The 17673-nt window shown below is 33.4% G+C and overlaps 1 protein-coding gene across 2 annotated transcripts in view; it reads left to right on the top strand.

The window, feature by feature from the left end:
- The window catches only part of LOC117237151 (UBA-like domain-containing protein 2), a 91456-nt gene that overhangs the window by 26874 nt on the left and 46909 nt on the right, over positions 1-17673 (top strand). For both annotated transcript variants that reach the window (XM_033500833.1, XM_033500835.1), the window contains exon 2: positions 3068-3142. In XM_033500833.1, coding sequence (XP_033356724.1) covers positions 3068-3142 — 75 coding nt within the window. The remainder of the gene's footprint in view (positions 1-3067; positions 3143-17673) is intronic.

Here is a 17673-nt window from a genome sequence, read left to right as displayed (position 1 = left end):
TAATAAGCACTTTGCTGAAAAGGAGTAAACGTTAGCGGTGACGGTGGCTCATGGGCGAGAGTATTGTACATAGACAAACGCATTCGAGTACATAGATACTGCATGATCTGGTTTCACAAGGTGAACAAGAAGCTTATGAATTTCTAGTTACAACCGATCACTCACTTTTGAGCGATGCTGTACGTATGTGACACCACGTGACTCCACTTGCCAGTTGCGTGTTCCACTGTAGCTAAAGACATTAACACGCGTCGAAGCTTTTTAGTGTCCCTTTCTTAACTTACTGTTGAAATATTTTCCAAGCCACGGGCAAGCGCAAGATTTGCTTCGTTACTCTGTTGATACAAATCGAGTCACACTCTATATATCAGATGCGACGATCAAATTTCGAAAATAATTCCGATGCTGTTCCGAAGTGGCAAGAAAGTAGGCGGTTACGTTCCGCTGTACAACTTGATCACGTGCAGCTAGCATGTAGCTAACGTGGTATTTTTTGTCATTTTATATTATTTCCCTAAAAACTTACGTACGTATGTATCTGAAATGAGAAATGACTGAAGTATCATTCCAAATAACGCAACGAAAACGATAGACTTCGTCGAACGAATAGTTTTAACAAATAAACAAAGACAGTAAACTTACACGAAAGAGAAAACGATGTTTCCCCAAAAGAGCAAAAGAATACTTCGGTGTCTTTCATTTCTGTTCGTTACATTTCCTTTCAAATAAAATATTCGTTCTATCACATAATTCTTCAAAGTATATCTGCAATTACATCCCAGTATATCCAATTACCTTATCTCATAGCAAGGCTAGAAGTCAGAAATTATCGATGCCAATAGATCTTACGCGACCAGAAAAATATCTGACGATAAAACGAATGAAATTTAAGAAATAAATTTGACAAATTACGTGTTATGCGATTATCCTATTTGACGTAAGATTGTTAAACTATAAAGAAGAACGTTTAATAAAGCACTTATTTTTCATTTGTTTAGGTAAGAAATAGAAGGAAACTGACAATATGGCAACATAACATATCAACCACTTGCGGTGCTAATCACGGAGGTTTTTATTTTTAATATTTATATTATTCGCTCTTTTCCAAAGATCATTTTAATTTTGATTTTTCCCCTTCCTCTGGGTAACCTCGCCTAACAAAGCTAGCAATTAGAAAGCATATAGCGAATTATTGGGCATGCGTTTCTAATAGTTATCAATAGGTAGCAAAAAAGATATTCTGGTATCTGCATGACCTCACCTTACGACCAGTGTACCAAGGTTTGAATTATCTAAAAACTTGTTCTTAGCAGAGGGAAATCAATGTGACACGCTGGCTTCGATCTCGATTTAAATAAAAGATTCCTTCATTATCTTTGTTTTTTACCTTCAGTGTAACAGAATTATAGGATATTCAGAACGAATAATTCAGAAAATAGTTAGTTTTCTATTCTAAAAATGATTTAAGCTAACGTTGCTAGTCAAATTTTGCGAGCCGTAGACTACAAGTTATTAGCATTGCTAAATTTTCTGGCGTAACAGTAAAACAAGTTTGGCAATTGACCAAACAAATGGAATTTTACATGTAAATTTTACAAATTACAATTCTCACTTGGCGGTAAATTAAATTAAAAAATTGTGAAGTTTGTGACCTATGATTTGTAACTTGTCAATTGTCACTATCGCGCAAGAGGGTCCTAATATCAGACACAAACATTACAATATTGTAGAAAATCCATAAACGGAAATGTTTTTTGTTCTTACGAATAAGTATAGAACCTGATGTCGTTTTGAATCTGTCGTTACTTCTTAAAATGTGTTTTAGTTAAAAGATTACTAGCAATTTACTAAAGAACATATTAATACAATTCGAAATAATAAATTTCGACACTAGGAGTTCTTTTTGGAAGATTGCCATATAACTTTTGAGTAATCCATTACCTGACATTCTATCTTTAATAGTTCAAACAGGATTTTTACATTTTTATCTGCCTTTCTGCCCATGACTCATTCTAAGCTGTCCTTCGTGTATTTTATCAATGTAATGTGGCATTCGAGCACAAAAGTATCTGAACACTTATTGCACAAAATTTTTACGAATGTATTGTGCGTATTATACAAAAGTTCTTGAAATTTCATTTACATTCTAACGAAACCCGGCATCACGATATATAAAAGTTACAAGATATTTATTGCAAACATACACTTACGAATAATGAAAAATTAAAACACGACACAAATAGTAATTTTAAACATTAACAAACTTAAAATTGGTGCTAAAGATAGTTTCGCTGCATATTATTAATAGCTGCATATTATTAATACAGAGAATAATCGGTTGTTTAAATATCTCGACGATCTTTGCGAAGTATATGCTTCCAATAAATATCTTCCAATTGCTATACGCATTTTTAGACTTTTCGAATCTGAGCAATACAATTACCACAATCGTATCTCGTTAATGCCAATGAGATTTCATAACGTTCTATACAGATACATCAATATTATGTTACGTATAATGTACGCGTAAGAAGTTTTCAAAGACGTTCGAATAACGATGATAAATAAGCTGTTCAAATTTTCACGAAGAAGTTCCATCATTCATCGCTTTACGCTGAATTTGTGACTATCGATAAATCGAATAGAAAATAATTCGTCCAAAGACTTCGATGCTGTTCTTTTGCTTCATATTTATTCGTATATAGATCGAGGAATTTAGGTTACTTTTGCACAATGGTATACGAGCTTCTAGCCAATCATGCAATAGCCAATAAATCGACCTTTAAACTGTGAAGTTAAAATGTAAAACGTAGTACTATCTTTGACAACTTGCTCAGGTCTCGACATAGCAAATATTTACGTCGTGGTTAAAGGCTAAGTCAAGCATCGAGGTTGAGAGTTGGCATTCGTCATTCGAAGGTTAATGACACGATTTGTAAACGGAAACGATATTCTTTCTGAAAAAAACTATGCGTTACGTAGTCTAGACGTAGAGTAACACATATAAATGTTAAAGTATGAAATGTGCTATGCCTGCGATCTAATCGTGCTTACTTTATTGTTTCAGACTGCCCTTAGTATTTTCTTCCAAGAAGCAGCGATACCTCCATGCGCGCAAGGACCTGGCACACATTTTGGCCAAGTAAGTGCACCGGTTTTTCTATCGAATATCGTTGTTGCATTTATTTATTTCAGCTCGATGACCTAGAAATTGCACCTGGCTTTAGATACATAGAGTTTATGAACGTAAAATATTAACTTACAGATAACTACAGCAGCATAAAAACATATCAATTCTCCGGTTATCTCGGCTCTTTATCTCTACATTTCGTTCGTTCATTTATTCGTTGCGTGATTCGTTATCCATCTATTTTTTATTATTCTCTATTTCCCCATAATTGCACTTTTCTCTTTCCTTGCCTTCCACCTCTGCTTCTTTCTGTTTGCGTTTTCCCTCTTTTCCCTACTCTCCTTCTATTTCCTTTCCATTCTCCGCAACCTCTTTCGAAGATTGTTATCAGCACAGTAGAATTCCATTTATCTGAGCTCATCGAGGAACAAACAATTCGTGTAACTGGAGCTCTCGTAACAGGGATCTATTGATTCCGCTCACGACCTGTGATTTTTCGTTCGTACGAGGTTGGGTCGGAAATCGTAGTGCAACCGATGATCCGACGCGGAAAAATAACTCGGAAATATGTAATCAAACTTTTTCGTATGACGCTTCGATTCTGAGAAAAACGAACTTGAGAATTTGCCGAGTATACTTTAACTTGGCCAAGTACCGATTAGGTATCAGCAGACGATCGGCATGAGATTATCGTACACGTGAAAATAGGTCAAAAATGTTAAACTGTGTTTTCTCTTTTAACGCCCCATTTTCAAGAAAATAAAGTTCCAACATGTTTAACTACCAACTGGCCTGATACACGCGCATGATACATCCTCAAATTTATTTTTGAAAATTGAAAAATCTTCTTACGAAAGAATTTCGCAATTTATAATTAGACTATGCTTGTACATTTTTGGGAAACGTAGGATTCGAACAATCTACAGAGTGCGTACAACGTGCAAAGATATAAACGATATTTAAAGTAGAACAGTTACTACGATATTTAGTAGACGAAACAAATTTCCATTTGGATCTCATTTCTTTAATTACATTCATAAAAACATAAAATTGCATGAACATCCGCGCTTTATTTATAGCCTCTGATACATTTCTGGCGTAAATGTATTTATTTACCTATTTATTGTCGCATCGATTAACCGTCATTATCGATCACGATTAAAATGAATTACATAAGTCATAAGTTAGCACAGTCGTTACATGTACTCATTAAATAATATCTTTTATCTATGTGTGTGTATCAATATGTGTATCAATAAAATATATAATAAAAATAACGTCACTAGTTATTGCATAGTTATTACACTACATGATACAACAGTTATACAGTTAACGTGGATTGTTGATATCGTTTAACAGGACATAAGATCTTTTGTTTCACGAGATTACGTTCATCTAACGAACAATCCAATATTTCTGATATCGAATGAAATCTATCGAAAGACTCGACTCGCCTTTGGTCATTCTCCGTGTTTTTGTCGTGTACCGACGTCTAATCGATACGAAACTATATTTCCGCGTGAAAAGCGTCATCGTGTTCGTACTCGTTGGCGGCGGCGATCGCATCGGCTACGTTCCGTCTCTTTCTCCCTTTCCACTCGATTCTCTTTTATTTATGTCACGTGCAACGATCCACGACGCATCACGCGAATGATTTTATTCATTAGGTTCGTTGCGCGAATCGCGACGAGATCACGCGCAAGAAATGACATTTTTTCGTTGCTTTTCGTTCGCGCGATATCGTTTCGTCTCGATCGCTTGGTAAACGGCCATGCATCTCGAAATGTTAGCCATTTGTTTGTTGCTTTTCGTTGCACGCCCAGAATGCCAATCTTTTATATATATTTCAATATTTTCTCCTATTTTCATTTACCTCGCTGCTCTTTTGGGCGCGGTTATGAATCGCTGTTTGCTTTGCACCGGTCCAAGTACATAATCGGAAAATGTATCGAACATCTACATCATGCTATAGATAGATACCAGTTGGTAAATTGTCGGCTACTTTTATCGATTTCCAATAATACGTCGATGGCTTGCTGCAACAAATATCCTATGTCCATTTTTAGCGTTCCCGAGAGAAACGGTTTTAAAAATTGAATGGTACTTGATAATTCGATAAATACGTTTCGCATTTAGCTTTATCGGTGTTGGTACAAAATCGTTTGCAAATTGCGCACTGATCCTTTTTAGGAAATTAAAAACGACAAAGATGGATTCTCGTTTCTTAATTTTTTTTTTTATTTTCTCCTCGAAGTTATTTTTACAAAAGCTCTTGGATCGTTTATTAATTATTAAACTGTAGATATTTGTTTATCCGGAATTATCCGGCGTTTATGGGGAATTAAAAACAAGCAGAACATACATGGGGTGTATGCAAACAAGTCGCAATTTACATTTCATTACCTATGTTTATAAATAATCACATATTTTCGTTCCCTATCAGGTTTAAAAAGAAGTATGACAATAGGATTTTCTGATGATTTAAATTAGATATATAAGGTGGCTCAATTTTGACATTCTACGAGTAAAAATAAGAAAAGAATCATCATACTAACGAGCATATAAATGTTTTACTAACAGCTATAAAACGTTTGTAAATACAATACAGAACTGATGATGAAATAACGAACTGATTTTTCGCTATATGAAGCATGGAAATAGGTTAATGATATTTACAGCAGGTTTATCTCATGAGTATACTACAAATTCTTTATTATCAACTCTTCCATACAATTTTCAAATTTTTATATTTTAATCTTACTCCGATTCTAACAATCAAGGACAAATTTTGAACATTTTAAGAAAACGTTTCTCGGAAAACTGAAACTTTCTCATATCTTGTACAAACTATGATGGCATTTTTCACGTTGTTAAAATATAATTGGTCGAGAAAGATGGGGTTAAGACCTGAAGTATATTAATTCTTGTCTCGCAAAATTTTTTCCCTCGGAGTTCCCCATGAATAAAAATGACGTGATGTGGCGTGATGTCTGGCGATCGCGGGGGCCAAGGAATCGATCCTCTTCAAGCTGTCCATCATTGAGGTTAATGTTCGTTTAACCATTCTATCAAACAGCACAACCAAACTTATTATTATTCTTGCTTCTCGGTATTATTCAATTATTTCGTATTTTCGTATTAATTTTTTAACCAAGCGTTCACGCGAGCCTCTGTTCGTACGATATTATTTTTCGCAATTTACTCGTAGAATGTGTTGGCCACGTTTTATCTGCTTTTTATTATATTACTAGGTTTGAGTTTTTTCCATGTACCGCCAAAGTTATTTTGACTCGTTCGGTTAATCGTATCTGATTTTGCATTGCGTAAAGTTTATGTAAGGCGTACATATACTTCTTGCTCTCTATTTTATATGGAGTTTTGCTTTATAGCGTTGTAAAGAGGAAATGTTGTAGATAGAAGAAGCAATAAACTGCTACTTGAATGTTGGAAATTACGCTCAATCCATTAACGCGTTGATTACTACGCGAATTTTATATATTTTCACTTAGAAGCTGTAATCGTTGATAGAAAAGGTTGAAAAAAATATGTATATCAGATCATAACACTTAATTTTTGCAAGATATTATACTGTATTATTATTTATTGGTAGCTCGTTTTTCCTTTCAGACGTCGAGAACCTTTGAGTTTTACATCCTCAAGTCTACTTTTCCCTAATAAGTAGTTGCAGCTACGTATATATTAAAGTTGCAATAGGATAAACAAGATATTGATGTTAATATGTTCAAATTAATAGCATCATTTTATGCATATCGATACTTTTATAAATTTCATACAAAATAAATATATTACATTGAGTTTGCGCACTTTTTCTCATATTCATATAAATTATATTATATACATAATTAATTATATACATTGTTGAAATTAACGCAACATTGGCTCTTAATGTTAACGAATAACGTACAACGTACTGTTGTACGTTATATACATTGTTATATTGTTATATACAATGTAACTTAATGCATTACTTAATGCTTCTTTTTTTATTGTTACGAAAAATTGTTCATTTCACAATGAACGGATATCTGATTTTTATGCAAATTCATATGTACACGAATAGAGCTATAAATATGATATAATTTAGAAATGGATATAACGTACAAGTATAATTTTAAAAGTGGAATCTGGATAGGCAGTTGTCTTATTTACTAAATATTATAGCGAGTAACTATATTTTGCATTTATTTATACGTTCCTGCGCGTTACGCGTATTCTGTGTATTGTCGTGTCCTCAAATTTCCTCTAAATGCATAAAAATTCGGAGTCTAAAAATAAGTATAGCCGCAGTAGATGTACGTAGATTATTAATTGATTTACCGCTATCTTTACAAGACACCTTCTAATCAGTGATTTCATACACGGCTTATGCACGACGATGGTTTAGTACGTTTTTGTGCATCGTCACGTAACGCAGGGGAAGTGCGCAACATTCGACTCATCGATTTGGCTCAAACTTTGCGCACGTTGTACGTCCTGTATAATAATGCGTTAAATTGGCGACAGATATTATTAAACATTAAACGATTCTCAGAAGTATCGTATTGCACGAGACGATCAAATAGAACGAATATTTATTTCAAGATAAAAATCAGTCACTTCTTCTTGACGACTGTTTTTCGTTTATTTTTATAAATATTCTATTCATATTAATTTTATTAATTAATTGTAAATATATCTGTAATATAAGTCTATAATTTAATATTTGGTTTCCTCAGGTACAGAACAGAATTTTTTTTTTAGAAAAACGAACGATATCGCTTATTAGTCGATTAAAATGTGAGGTTTATTTTCTCTGACATCCGCCAACTTCGAGCACATGTTTTCTCCAACTTTAGCAAACTTGAATCTCATTTAAATAAGTAGCAGTTTTATTTATTGCTTGCCTTCCGCCATTGCAACGTGTTTTATATACGTCGTACGAATCTCATTTGTCTACGAAATTTATTTGTACAACGTAATTTATTTATCTTAAACTTAGAATAAATATTGTAACAAATAAGACGGCGAAGGACTAATTATACGGAATTTCTGATTAATTTTATAACGTGCAATTCATATAAGTCTTTTTATCTTGAAGGCGTAACATCGAATGAACATTAGAATATTCATATATTCCTAAAGAAATAATATACACAACACATATACATATATACTTATGTAAATATATTCATACCAGCAGAGATAAATCTGCATGGAGATTTCAAATCTTCAATAAAAAAAAAAAAAGAAAAAAGGAATATTACTTTATTTAAACGAGCGGATTAGAATTAGAATTTCGTGATAAAAATATGCGGAAACCAACAGGATGAATAGTACAAGCATAGCGATATTGTATAAAAAACACCTGTTTTTGTCTCAACATTTAACGCCTCAAGTTATTTTTAATTACTCCTACGTAAATTACATAGAAGTATAGTATATCGTATTTAAATCACGTCATTGAAAACGAAGTGAGAAATCAATAATCATTGAATTAACTTACTTTGATTACATTCATCGATAAGAATCAAACTGTTCATTATCGTTGTCTGACATTTTTTCCAGATCGATTCGATTTGCCATTACCTATTTGTTGCCGAGTTATACACATTAGATGTATAACAAATAGACCGCGGATGTACATATATTTATTAATCAAAATAATATAAACAACGTCCTGGTTTTGATTCTCTGTACATAGAAAAAGAGTATTTAGGATACTTATGTTTGAAAAGATATTTAAAATTTTACGATTTTTAAAATTACGTTTAAAAGATATTTCAATTTTAATTTGGCCCAAAATTTAGTCTATGTTTTGTATTATTATGAGAAGTAAGCACGCGTGTATAGCATGTGACAGGAAAAATTATACAACGTTTTGAAGATAAATTTCTTCATATTGGGTTGGCAAAATCCGCAATCACTTAGTTGTCAACCCAATACATAAACTGTAATATGAATGGGAGAAAAACATAGCAATTTATTTAGTATGAGTGGATATTCTTTCCTTCGTTTTTATGAGTTCAATATAGAAATATAGACGCGCCTTCCTCAGATAAAAATTGATCGAATCAAATAACTATTACGATTAGAATTGTTACATTTTTTAACTTATCGTCTATAACCGACACTATTAAAGTCAAAAAAAGAAAAGAACACAAGGCTATTGTCCTGCGATTTTTCTCGTTTGTCATTTGCTTAATTAAATAAGATTAAAATATCTTTTAAACCGATTTTCGACCCGAATACTTTAATATTTTTTATAGAGAATTAAAAAATCCATTGGTCGGTGTAAAAAACGATTTATAATTCTATTAAAAGAAGAAAATTTAAAAATATTCGGAACGTCACTATTTTTGGAGCGGACACGTACGCTACATCACTCATTGTACGATACCGTTTCATTTTGCCTGATCAAATTCTGTTCTACCTTTCATTGTTCTAGAATGTTCAGTCGTATGGGACACCCAGTTATTATTACTGAAAACTACTGACAATGAGCCTACGTAGAACAACTTCCTCATTCGCTGTAAAGCTCTTTTCGTACCTCGATCGTTCTATAAGAGTTCCAATATGAATAAATGTTTGGAAATAATTGCGAATCCGAAGGAAAAGATGCGAGACTCGCGACTAATGTAAAATAACGTGCAACGATTATGCAGAGTTCAAAGTTTAACAAATAGTGTACGCGACTCGGATGTTCTAGAGAACCATCGAACAACTTCAGTTTTAACTGCTGAAAATTCCACCAAAGCTCGTGGTGCAAACAAAGTTAGGTGAGTTCTGTGTTTCGAGATAGAACAAGAATTTGAAATAATTGCAAGAATAAAAAATAATCGCGAAAGATTAGAAGTCACATCGGAGACTTCTTCATACGAGAAAATAGTTTACAATTTTTTAGCATTTTACAATTTTTTAACACTAGAACTGCCACAACAGTCAAATTGATTGGTTTTACAATGTTATTTTAAAATTCCTACTTCATGTTATTTTTTCCGCAATGATGTAATCACTTTCGCAACGATAACTAAAAGAATAATATAATGAGTTTTATTTTGTTTTTTTATGTATTCAAACTCAAAATAATTTTGTATCAAGGTTACTTACACCAATACCAGTCAAAATGACTGGTACTTTTCAAAGTGTAAAAGGATTCTGTAATCTGTTTATCGAACCCCAATTAACCAGTTTCCTCGTTTTGTATAACTTGCCACACGTTTTGAAAATTTTTATTGCGTATCATACAATATGATGATATCAGTTATCAGGATAATTCCGGATGGATCGCTAGATCGCTAGATCGCTAGATGCTAACACTAGAAATACGATTTAACGATTTAACGATTTAAAGTTGTTTATTGAGCCCAAGGATACAGTTTTAGGTACATATTCACAATAAACGGTGAATTTTTGTAATGGTATGTTAGGCAAAGGTACCGATACGCGGCGGTACGACGTAGCCATGCTGTATTATGTGTTGGCGCTTTACATTTTTCTTTGTATAATACAATTTTTGGGTTTAAGCCGCTGGGGAGCGGAGCTTTTTTATGTATTTTTTTTCTGTCCTGAAAACTTGGTCGTAAAACAGGACGCTTCGGTGGTCTGCTTTTTAGGTGCTGTGTAACTTGGGATGTCAAAGAGGTTTACTTACAAATATTTACAGTATTTACAGTACACTAGAAATACCACACCAGTTAAAATGACTGGTTTTACTATTTTATAAGTGCATCAATCCTCGTTTAGGGATCATGGTCCCAGACAAATTAATAATACCAAAAATGTACTATATAACATGGAATTCCTCCTGTAAGAAAGTAATAAATCAATAAATATAAAAATATTCTGTTATTACGTATTTTTTTAAAAAGACTAGTCATTTTGACTGGTTTTGGTAGGAATAGTTTCGTATTAACTATCGGTAGTTCTAGTGTTAAGTATACAGACGTATGTATTCAAGCTACTCTGTGCTACTTTGTGACTAGGCAGAAGCGAATGATTATTGACAGGAAGTTATTTCACATGCGAATATACGCTGACTCACGACAATATTTGCACATCTGTTTATATCGCAAGTAGAATCTCGCTTTCCTGATTGGAAATCAACGCAGTTCGGATAGCTATGCTTCCAAAGTCTTCTTGTTAGTTCAAATCGTTCGAACAGAGGATTTAGCCTTGCTGTTCGCGCTTCATCATCTTCATAAACTCATATTAGACGTGTCGATACTAACAGTACGCTACTATGCAACGCTCATTGTAAAGTAATGTGCACCTGTCCGCGAAACAGCAGCGTACCATTTTCGTCGCTATGCGTTTTCGTCACGATGACTAGCGTTAAAGTGTCGTCTACACCGACAGACACTCTCTGTATACATTATCCGTCGACGGTCGCCAGAAAATGTAACCTAGACTGTCTACAGACGACGACATTTATCTGCTAAAACTGTACCGGGTATCCGGATATACCTCGATGTCGATCAGTCGAAAATACGCCACAGATGGAACACACGGATTATTGGAATGTATCTTTGCAGAAATATGATTATCGCCTGAAGCGATCGGTCCCTTTTCAGTACGAAAAAGAGTACTTTAAACTTCTGAAATTCTGACTTCGAAATATGTACGTCCCCGTTTTTAGAATCAGATATCGTATAGATATAAATAATTAATATCGTAACGTCATAACAACGAGAAAGATTTCTACCATACAATATATTACACGTATGTTTGGTTATTAATATTTAACAGAAACCCAGAATCTAATGATTTTATTTGTGTTTTTCGACTGTTGGAAAAATTTGTTTCTTTGGTGTTAATAAGTGTTGCATATATAACATAAACTGTAATAACTTTATGTAATACATTTTATAATAAAATTTATTAGAATAATAATAAAACTTTTATAGGGAATTTCAAGAGATAAAAATAATGTTGAACTTTGCTCTATTTCCGAATGATTCTTTGCGACGCGTGACTTTTTTACGTAACTTTGCAGTGATTTCGACAAACGGCGTGTATTTTCAAATTTTCTACTTTCACTGTTTCTTGTCACCGTATCAAGTACCTTGTCATATATCTCAACGTCGCACAGCGGAATCGTTGCTTCCCAAACCAGGTAAAATGCACATTTTTCCTGAGAGTTTTTGCCCGCAATCGTCTCTCGTGTCTTCCATCTCAGTGGAAAATAAAATACTTGACTGCGGACGTGCATTTTATTGGGATTCTCCCTGACACGTGTCTGCCGATAATTGTCAGTCGGTGTGGACGTGGTTTTATCCGCGAGCTGTCTTTCCGCTTAAATGTTGTCTCCCGTCGTCCGTGGATTTTACAGGAAAGATGTTGTTCGTCTGCAACACGTGTCTGGCAGCAACTGATGAGCAAACGCTCGTTAAAAACACTGTAAATGCGAAGAAACTAGTTTTTCAGAAGGAAAAGAAACCTTATACAAATTAATGTTACCGAAATTCGTGAAAAGAAAAGTTTATAGAAAAGCCCATATATGTCAGAAGTGCCCCTTATTTGTAAAGAAAACTCAATATTTCATTCATTTAGGCAGACGATACAGACAAAAGCCAAGAAACAATCAACTAATGTTTATTGGTGCTTAATATTTTAATATTTTTATTGTAACATCGTCTTCCAACATCATTGATAACTATTTAAAAAGGAAAATTGTATTTAAATTTTATACTACGTTAGTATATCTCGTTAATACGTAGAACACTTTCCGATGAAAGATACAGATTCTTCAATGTTGGCGCTCACACAGTGTTTTCTACAAGCACTCTTCAATCGGCTGCCAGTGTGAACTTAGCTTAAAAGATCGTCAGTAGCGAGACGTACGTAACTATAATTCAGGATGAAGGCGTCTTGCTGGTTGTTAGACGTTTTAATAATAAAACAGAATATATCTTATTGTACGCCTCGCAGACTCAACATCGCTCATAGACGTATCGTCACGTTTTAATAGACTACAAACAAACGTTTACGCTTGTACGAAGCGACGCTTCGTGGACAGTGCCCCTCAGGTGTTGGAATTTCGATTGTTCCTCCTCTGACAGATAGAATTTATTTTGAAGAAGGACAAATGATCGCGTGTATATAAATATTTCTATTATAGGAATAAAGGTCAATTTACGCTATACGGCGCGGACCGTTACGTAACGGCAACGTCATGACAAAACATTGAAACATACGTTTTAAATGAGACCGTTCACACTATTCGTCACCGACCGGTACGTGACGTTGCGGTTACGTGACGGTCTGTGCTTAAAGAGGCTCAGAATTAATTTGTTCGTATAAACAAGCTGCGGATAAACGAGGTTTTACCGCGCGTGTTATATAAAACATTTTGAAATCTCATTAGCACCGTAATGAGAGCGTAACTTCATCAGCACTGTCATGAGACCGAAATGAGTCGTAATTACACGGTCAAATTTGAAAATGTATATAAAAGTGACATGATGTCTATCGCAGCTATATATTTAGTAAAAACTTAGTATACGATACGAATAATCAAGTTAAGCGTACAATAAGCGTTAAATATAGCCCCATTGAATATTAAGGTTTATTAACCCTTTAAGTGTTTTATTTTGAACGCGTGCACCTGTATGCGTAATTATTCTTAAGAGCGATGATGAGTGCACTTAACGAAAAAAAAAAAGTGAAGAACACTCTTGTAAAATTGAAATAAATTCTAACGAGATGGCAAATTTTTCTAGTTTGCTTATTTTTTTGAAAAATTTATATTTTTATTGTTCAAAGATTCGTTAATACCAGTTGCAGAATTCTAAATTTGATTAATATTTATTTATAATACTGGATATTTGGAATCACAAATATTTTTATGCTGAATAATCAAATATATCAAAAGTTGGAAGATAAGAATTAGAAATTAGAAATTTATAATTGTGTATCAGCCACAACATTAAGATCTTAAAAATCTTCATATATACTTCTGTAGTATATTCTAAGCAGTATTACAGTCTGTAGTATATATTGCAATATTCATACTACATATTACCAGAAATGTACCAAAATATTCCAGATACTATACGAGCTTTGGTGTACATGCCACACGCTTGTGTCACGGTTGCTAACCTAATCGATAAAGAGTTGCTTGTATTTTGTAAGCTCCGTGATTTCACCACAAACTTTCCAGTTACATGCGTTTCCTTGACAATTCATTAAGCTTTACAGAAGCCTGAACGATAACGTTGTACTCGGAACTTCACACAGTTTACGATACAAGCCTGATATTTGCTATCTCTGGAAATTCAAGTTTTTCTAGCTTGCCCTTTGAAATCAACAGAAAAAATAAATATTTCTCTTTTCTTCAACTTTCAACCAAGATCAACCTGCATTGGAATATCTTTTTTTCCTTCAAGTCTTTCGTGTAGTGTTTTACGTTTAACGCGATGAAAATTATTAATGATGATTTGTATCGCGTAAAGTTACAGCTATATATATCTTTTTTAACTTTTTTTTAAATATAATATTTTAAAATAATATACAGGATGGTTGGTAACTGGTGGTACAAGCAGAAAGGGGGTGATTCTACGCGAAAAAAGAAGTCGAAAATATAGAATAAAAATTTTTTTTTTATTTTTTTTTAAATCTACAGTGAGATCCGTTATAATGAGACGTGATAAGTGCACGCGTACCGAGCGAAAATTCAAAGTCGATTTTCTCAAAAACAAAGCCTCAAACGAAAAATTTTTATTCTATATTTTCGACTCCTTTTTTCGTGTAGAATCACCCCCTTTCCGCTTGTACCACCAGTTACCAACCACCCTGTATATTATATATTTATATATATATATAAATAAATAAATAAACTATATATATATGAGAGTACAAAGTGTATATGTGTCAAAAAAATTCTTCGGGTTGTTTTATATCATAATATTTTAAATGTAAGGGATGTGCATTATGCAATCTTTTGTGATTGACCGTAACTAAAACAATAACAAAATAATTACAAATCTCTCTTTCTGTAAACGTATAACGGAATCGTAATATATGTAGATTCTGTGGAAACGAATTAAGCGTCCAAAACACTTCTGCACGGTATGTAGTGTACGTTCAACAAACAACTGTTTCACAACAAATATTTCTTACACGTCACGGATATCAGATGTTATCGGTGTTAAGCAAACGTCGGTTGACCCAAGGTACACATCTGTTGCACGATGTCTTATCCAAATTTAAAAAGACTACTTTATCAATGTTGCGATAGAAATAATACATGACCGCACGAAAAGATAATTCCATGCGTTCGCCGTAATAGGGGCGCGAATTTCGTAAGAACAAGCGTATGAATCATAGCAAATAATACGGACAAGGTATACCCAAAACAAGGCACTAAAAATAATAATTCATATTTGTAGCGAGATTCTAGGAAAAGAAGCTCTGGGCGAAACATGGAAAATTAAGGTCAAGGTGCGATGGTGAGTCGAATACGTGTCATGTCAACCCGTTACAGTTTCTAGCGTCAACTGGTTCAAACTCATTTCTTCTTTCTGCAAAAAGGATTACTCGTTCGCGCTTGCTCAAACGAATACATTTATTCTTACTTTCTTCACTTTTTTCTTCTTTCTTTTTTTCCCGTGAATTACATGGTATTCGCAAACTGATATTATATTATATTACTATAATTTATTATTTTTACTATAATTATATTATGTAACTGATATTATATATAAAACGTTACGATCGAATCTCGCGCAGACAATATCGTGATTTTCTTTCCTCATTTCGATCAATGCTTAAACTCTTCACGAGCACTTTTTTTTTAAGAGAATTTTTCTCTTATTTATCGCTCATTGCATTCGCAATGATAAATAGAGGTCACTTTTTATCTGTTGTCCGTCTATTTGTGAAACTTCCGTATTTTTGTAAATATCTTTCGCGTGAAACGTGTAATTCGTCTCGTTAGATTCTAACGATAAATGTTCTGCAGAGGAAAACAAGTTACAATTTTGTAAATTGTAATTACGAGGAAGAGAAACATTTCATTGAAAAACAACGTTGCATGTGCGAATATTTTTATTTATTCTCGTTATATAAGTTTGATTCTGATTGCGTATCATATATTTAGTCACATATTGCAGGTTTCTAGACCTAACGTTAAACGATTTACGCTTTAAGCTTAGGAAAACTAATCTATGTGTAAGAATTCCGAGGAAAATTTTCCGTTTCACGTAATAGTTGCATAAAATATCGCAATGAACGCGCATCTGTTTCTAACGAAGTGGCAAATAAAGAAATCTATAAACGGGAAAGATTTGCATTCAGTTTTTGCTGCTATTTATCGCCTTCGTATCGCGCTGTTCAACCAATTCCGTCAGTTTCCGATGAATGAAAAATCTTAATAGGAAGCTACGTAAACTGAATCGTCAAAATAGAAGGAAAAACTTGAAACGTAATTATCATTGCGACATGTTCGTGTAAGTCTTTAGGAAGAAAATATTTACGTCGATGGTTACTCTGTAAGATACTATTTTCGACTATCTTTTTCTACGTTGTAACAAACTTTCTGCTTTTAAATCAATTCTTAGATATTAGATATATATTTATTATTTATATTAGACATATATTTGATACTCTTCTTCGTTCCAGAGCCTCGATGGACAATGTCTTTCCACATTTTGTGGCTACGAAACTTAAAAATAAGATTTCACAAGTTGTATCTATATGCATGTACTTGGTAAGAATTTTTCACATAGCAGATCATACCAGTTTGAATTAGATTCGAGCGACGTTCTTTAATTCTGAACGATCAGCCGTGTAATTAAACCGATCGACTCTAAGTTTTATCAGTTTCTCAATATCATTAAAGCAAGATCAACGTTTGATTCTCAAGAGACAAATGATTTATCGTAAGTTTATTTGTTATAAAATGACATGAATAATAATAAAGTCTAAGAGACATTTGAAAGATGATCAGCCGATCAATGTGGTTTCTGAAATCGATGGCACATTTTTATCTCATTCGTATCTTATATCCTATTCCATGTTTTATAAATAATCGTATATTCCAAACATTAATTAAAAAGAAGTAATTTAACTTCAAACTCTCGTGGGTCTGAAAAAATAATGACCAATTACAGGCATTAACGTTTAAATACAACGCAAGCTTTCACGTTAACAGCCACAAACGCTGCAATTCATTCGCGCAGAGATGGTACTTGCTTCGAAAATTTATATTCCGTGGTTAATTACGACGATTCTATAATAATATGAAAACGATGAAAAAATTTTAAAATACCGTCTCTTTCATTAAAATAGAGATATTTAGAAAATTCTCTTCGCAAGACATTTACAGACTTCGTGACGGCTGACAGTGTATTTATTGTTGTTATTTAAAGTCCAATTTGCAACGATAGAATCGGACATGATAAAAGGATAACAAAGATTTTAAAATACGTAAATAATTATTGCGCTCGAATTTTTGTCTCTGTTTCAAAATTTCTCTGTTTTATCGGCAGTAATAAATATACAGGTAAATATAATTAACAAATACAGCCAAAATATAGTTTCAAAAG

The sequence above is a fragment of the Bombus vosnesenskii genome, unplaced genomic scaffold, assembly GCF_011952255.1.
Source record: "Bombus vosnesenskii isolate JDL3184/JDL3185 unplaced genomic scaffold, Bvos_JDL3184-5_v1.1 scf7180000013358, whole genome shotgun sequence".
Classification (NCBI taxonomy): Eukaryota; Metazoa; Arthropoda; class Insecta; order Hymenoptera; family Apidae; genus Bombus; species Bombus vosnesenskii.
This window is presented reverse-complemented; position numbering and strand designations above follow the sequence as displayed.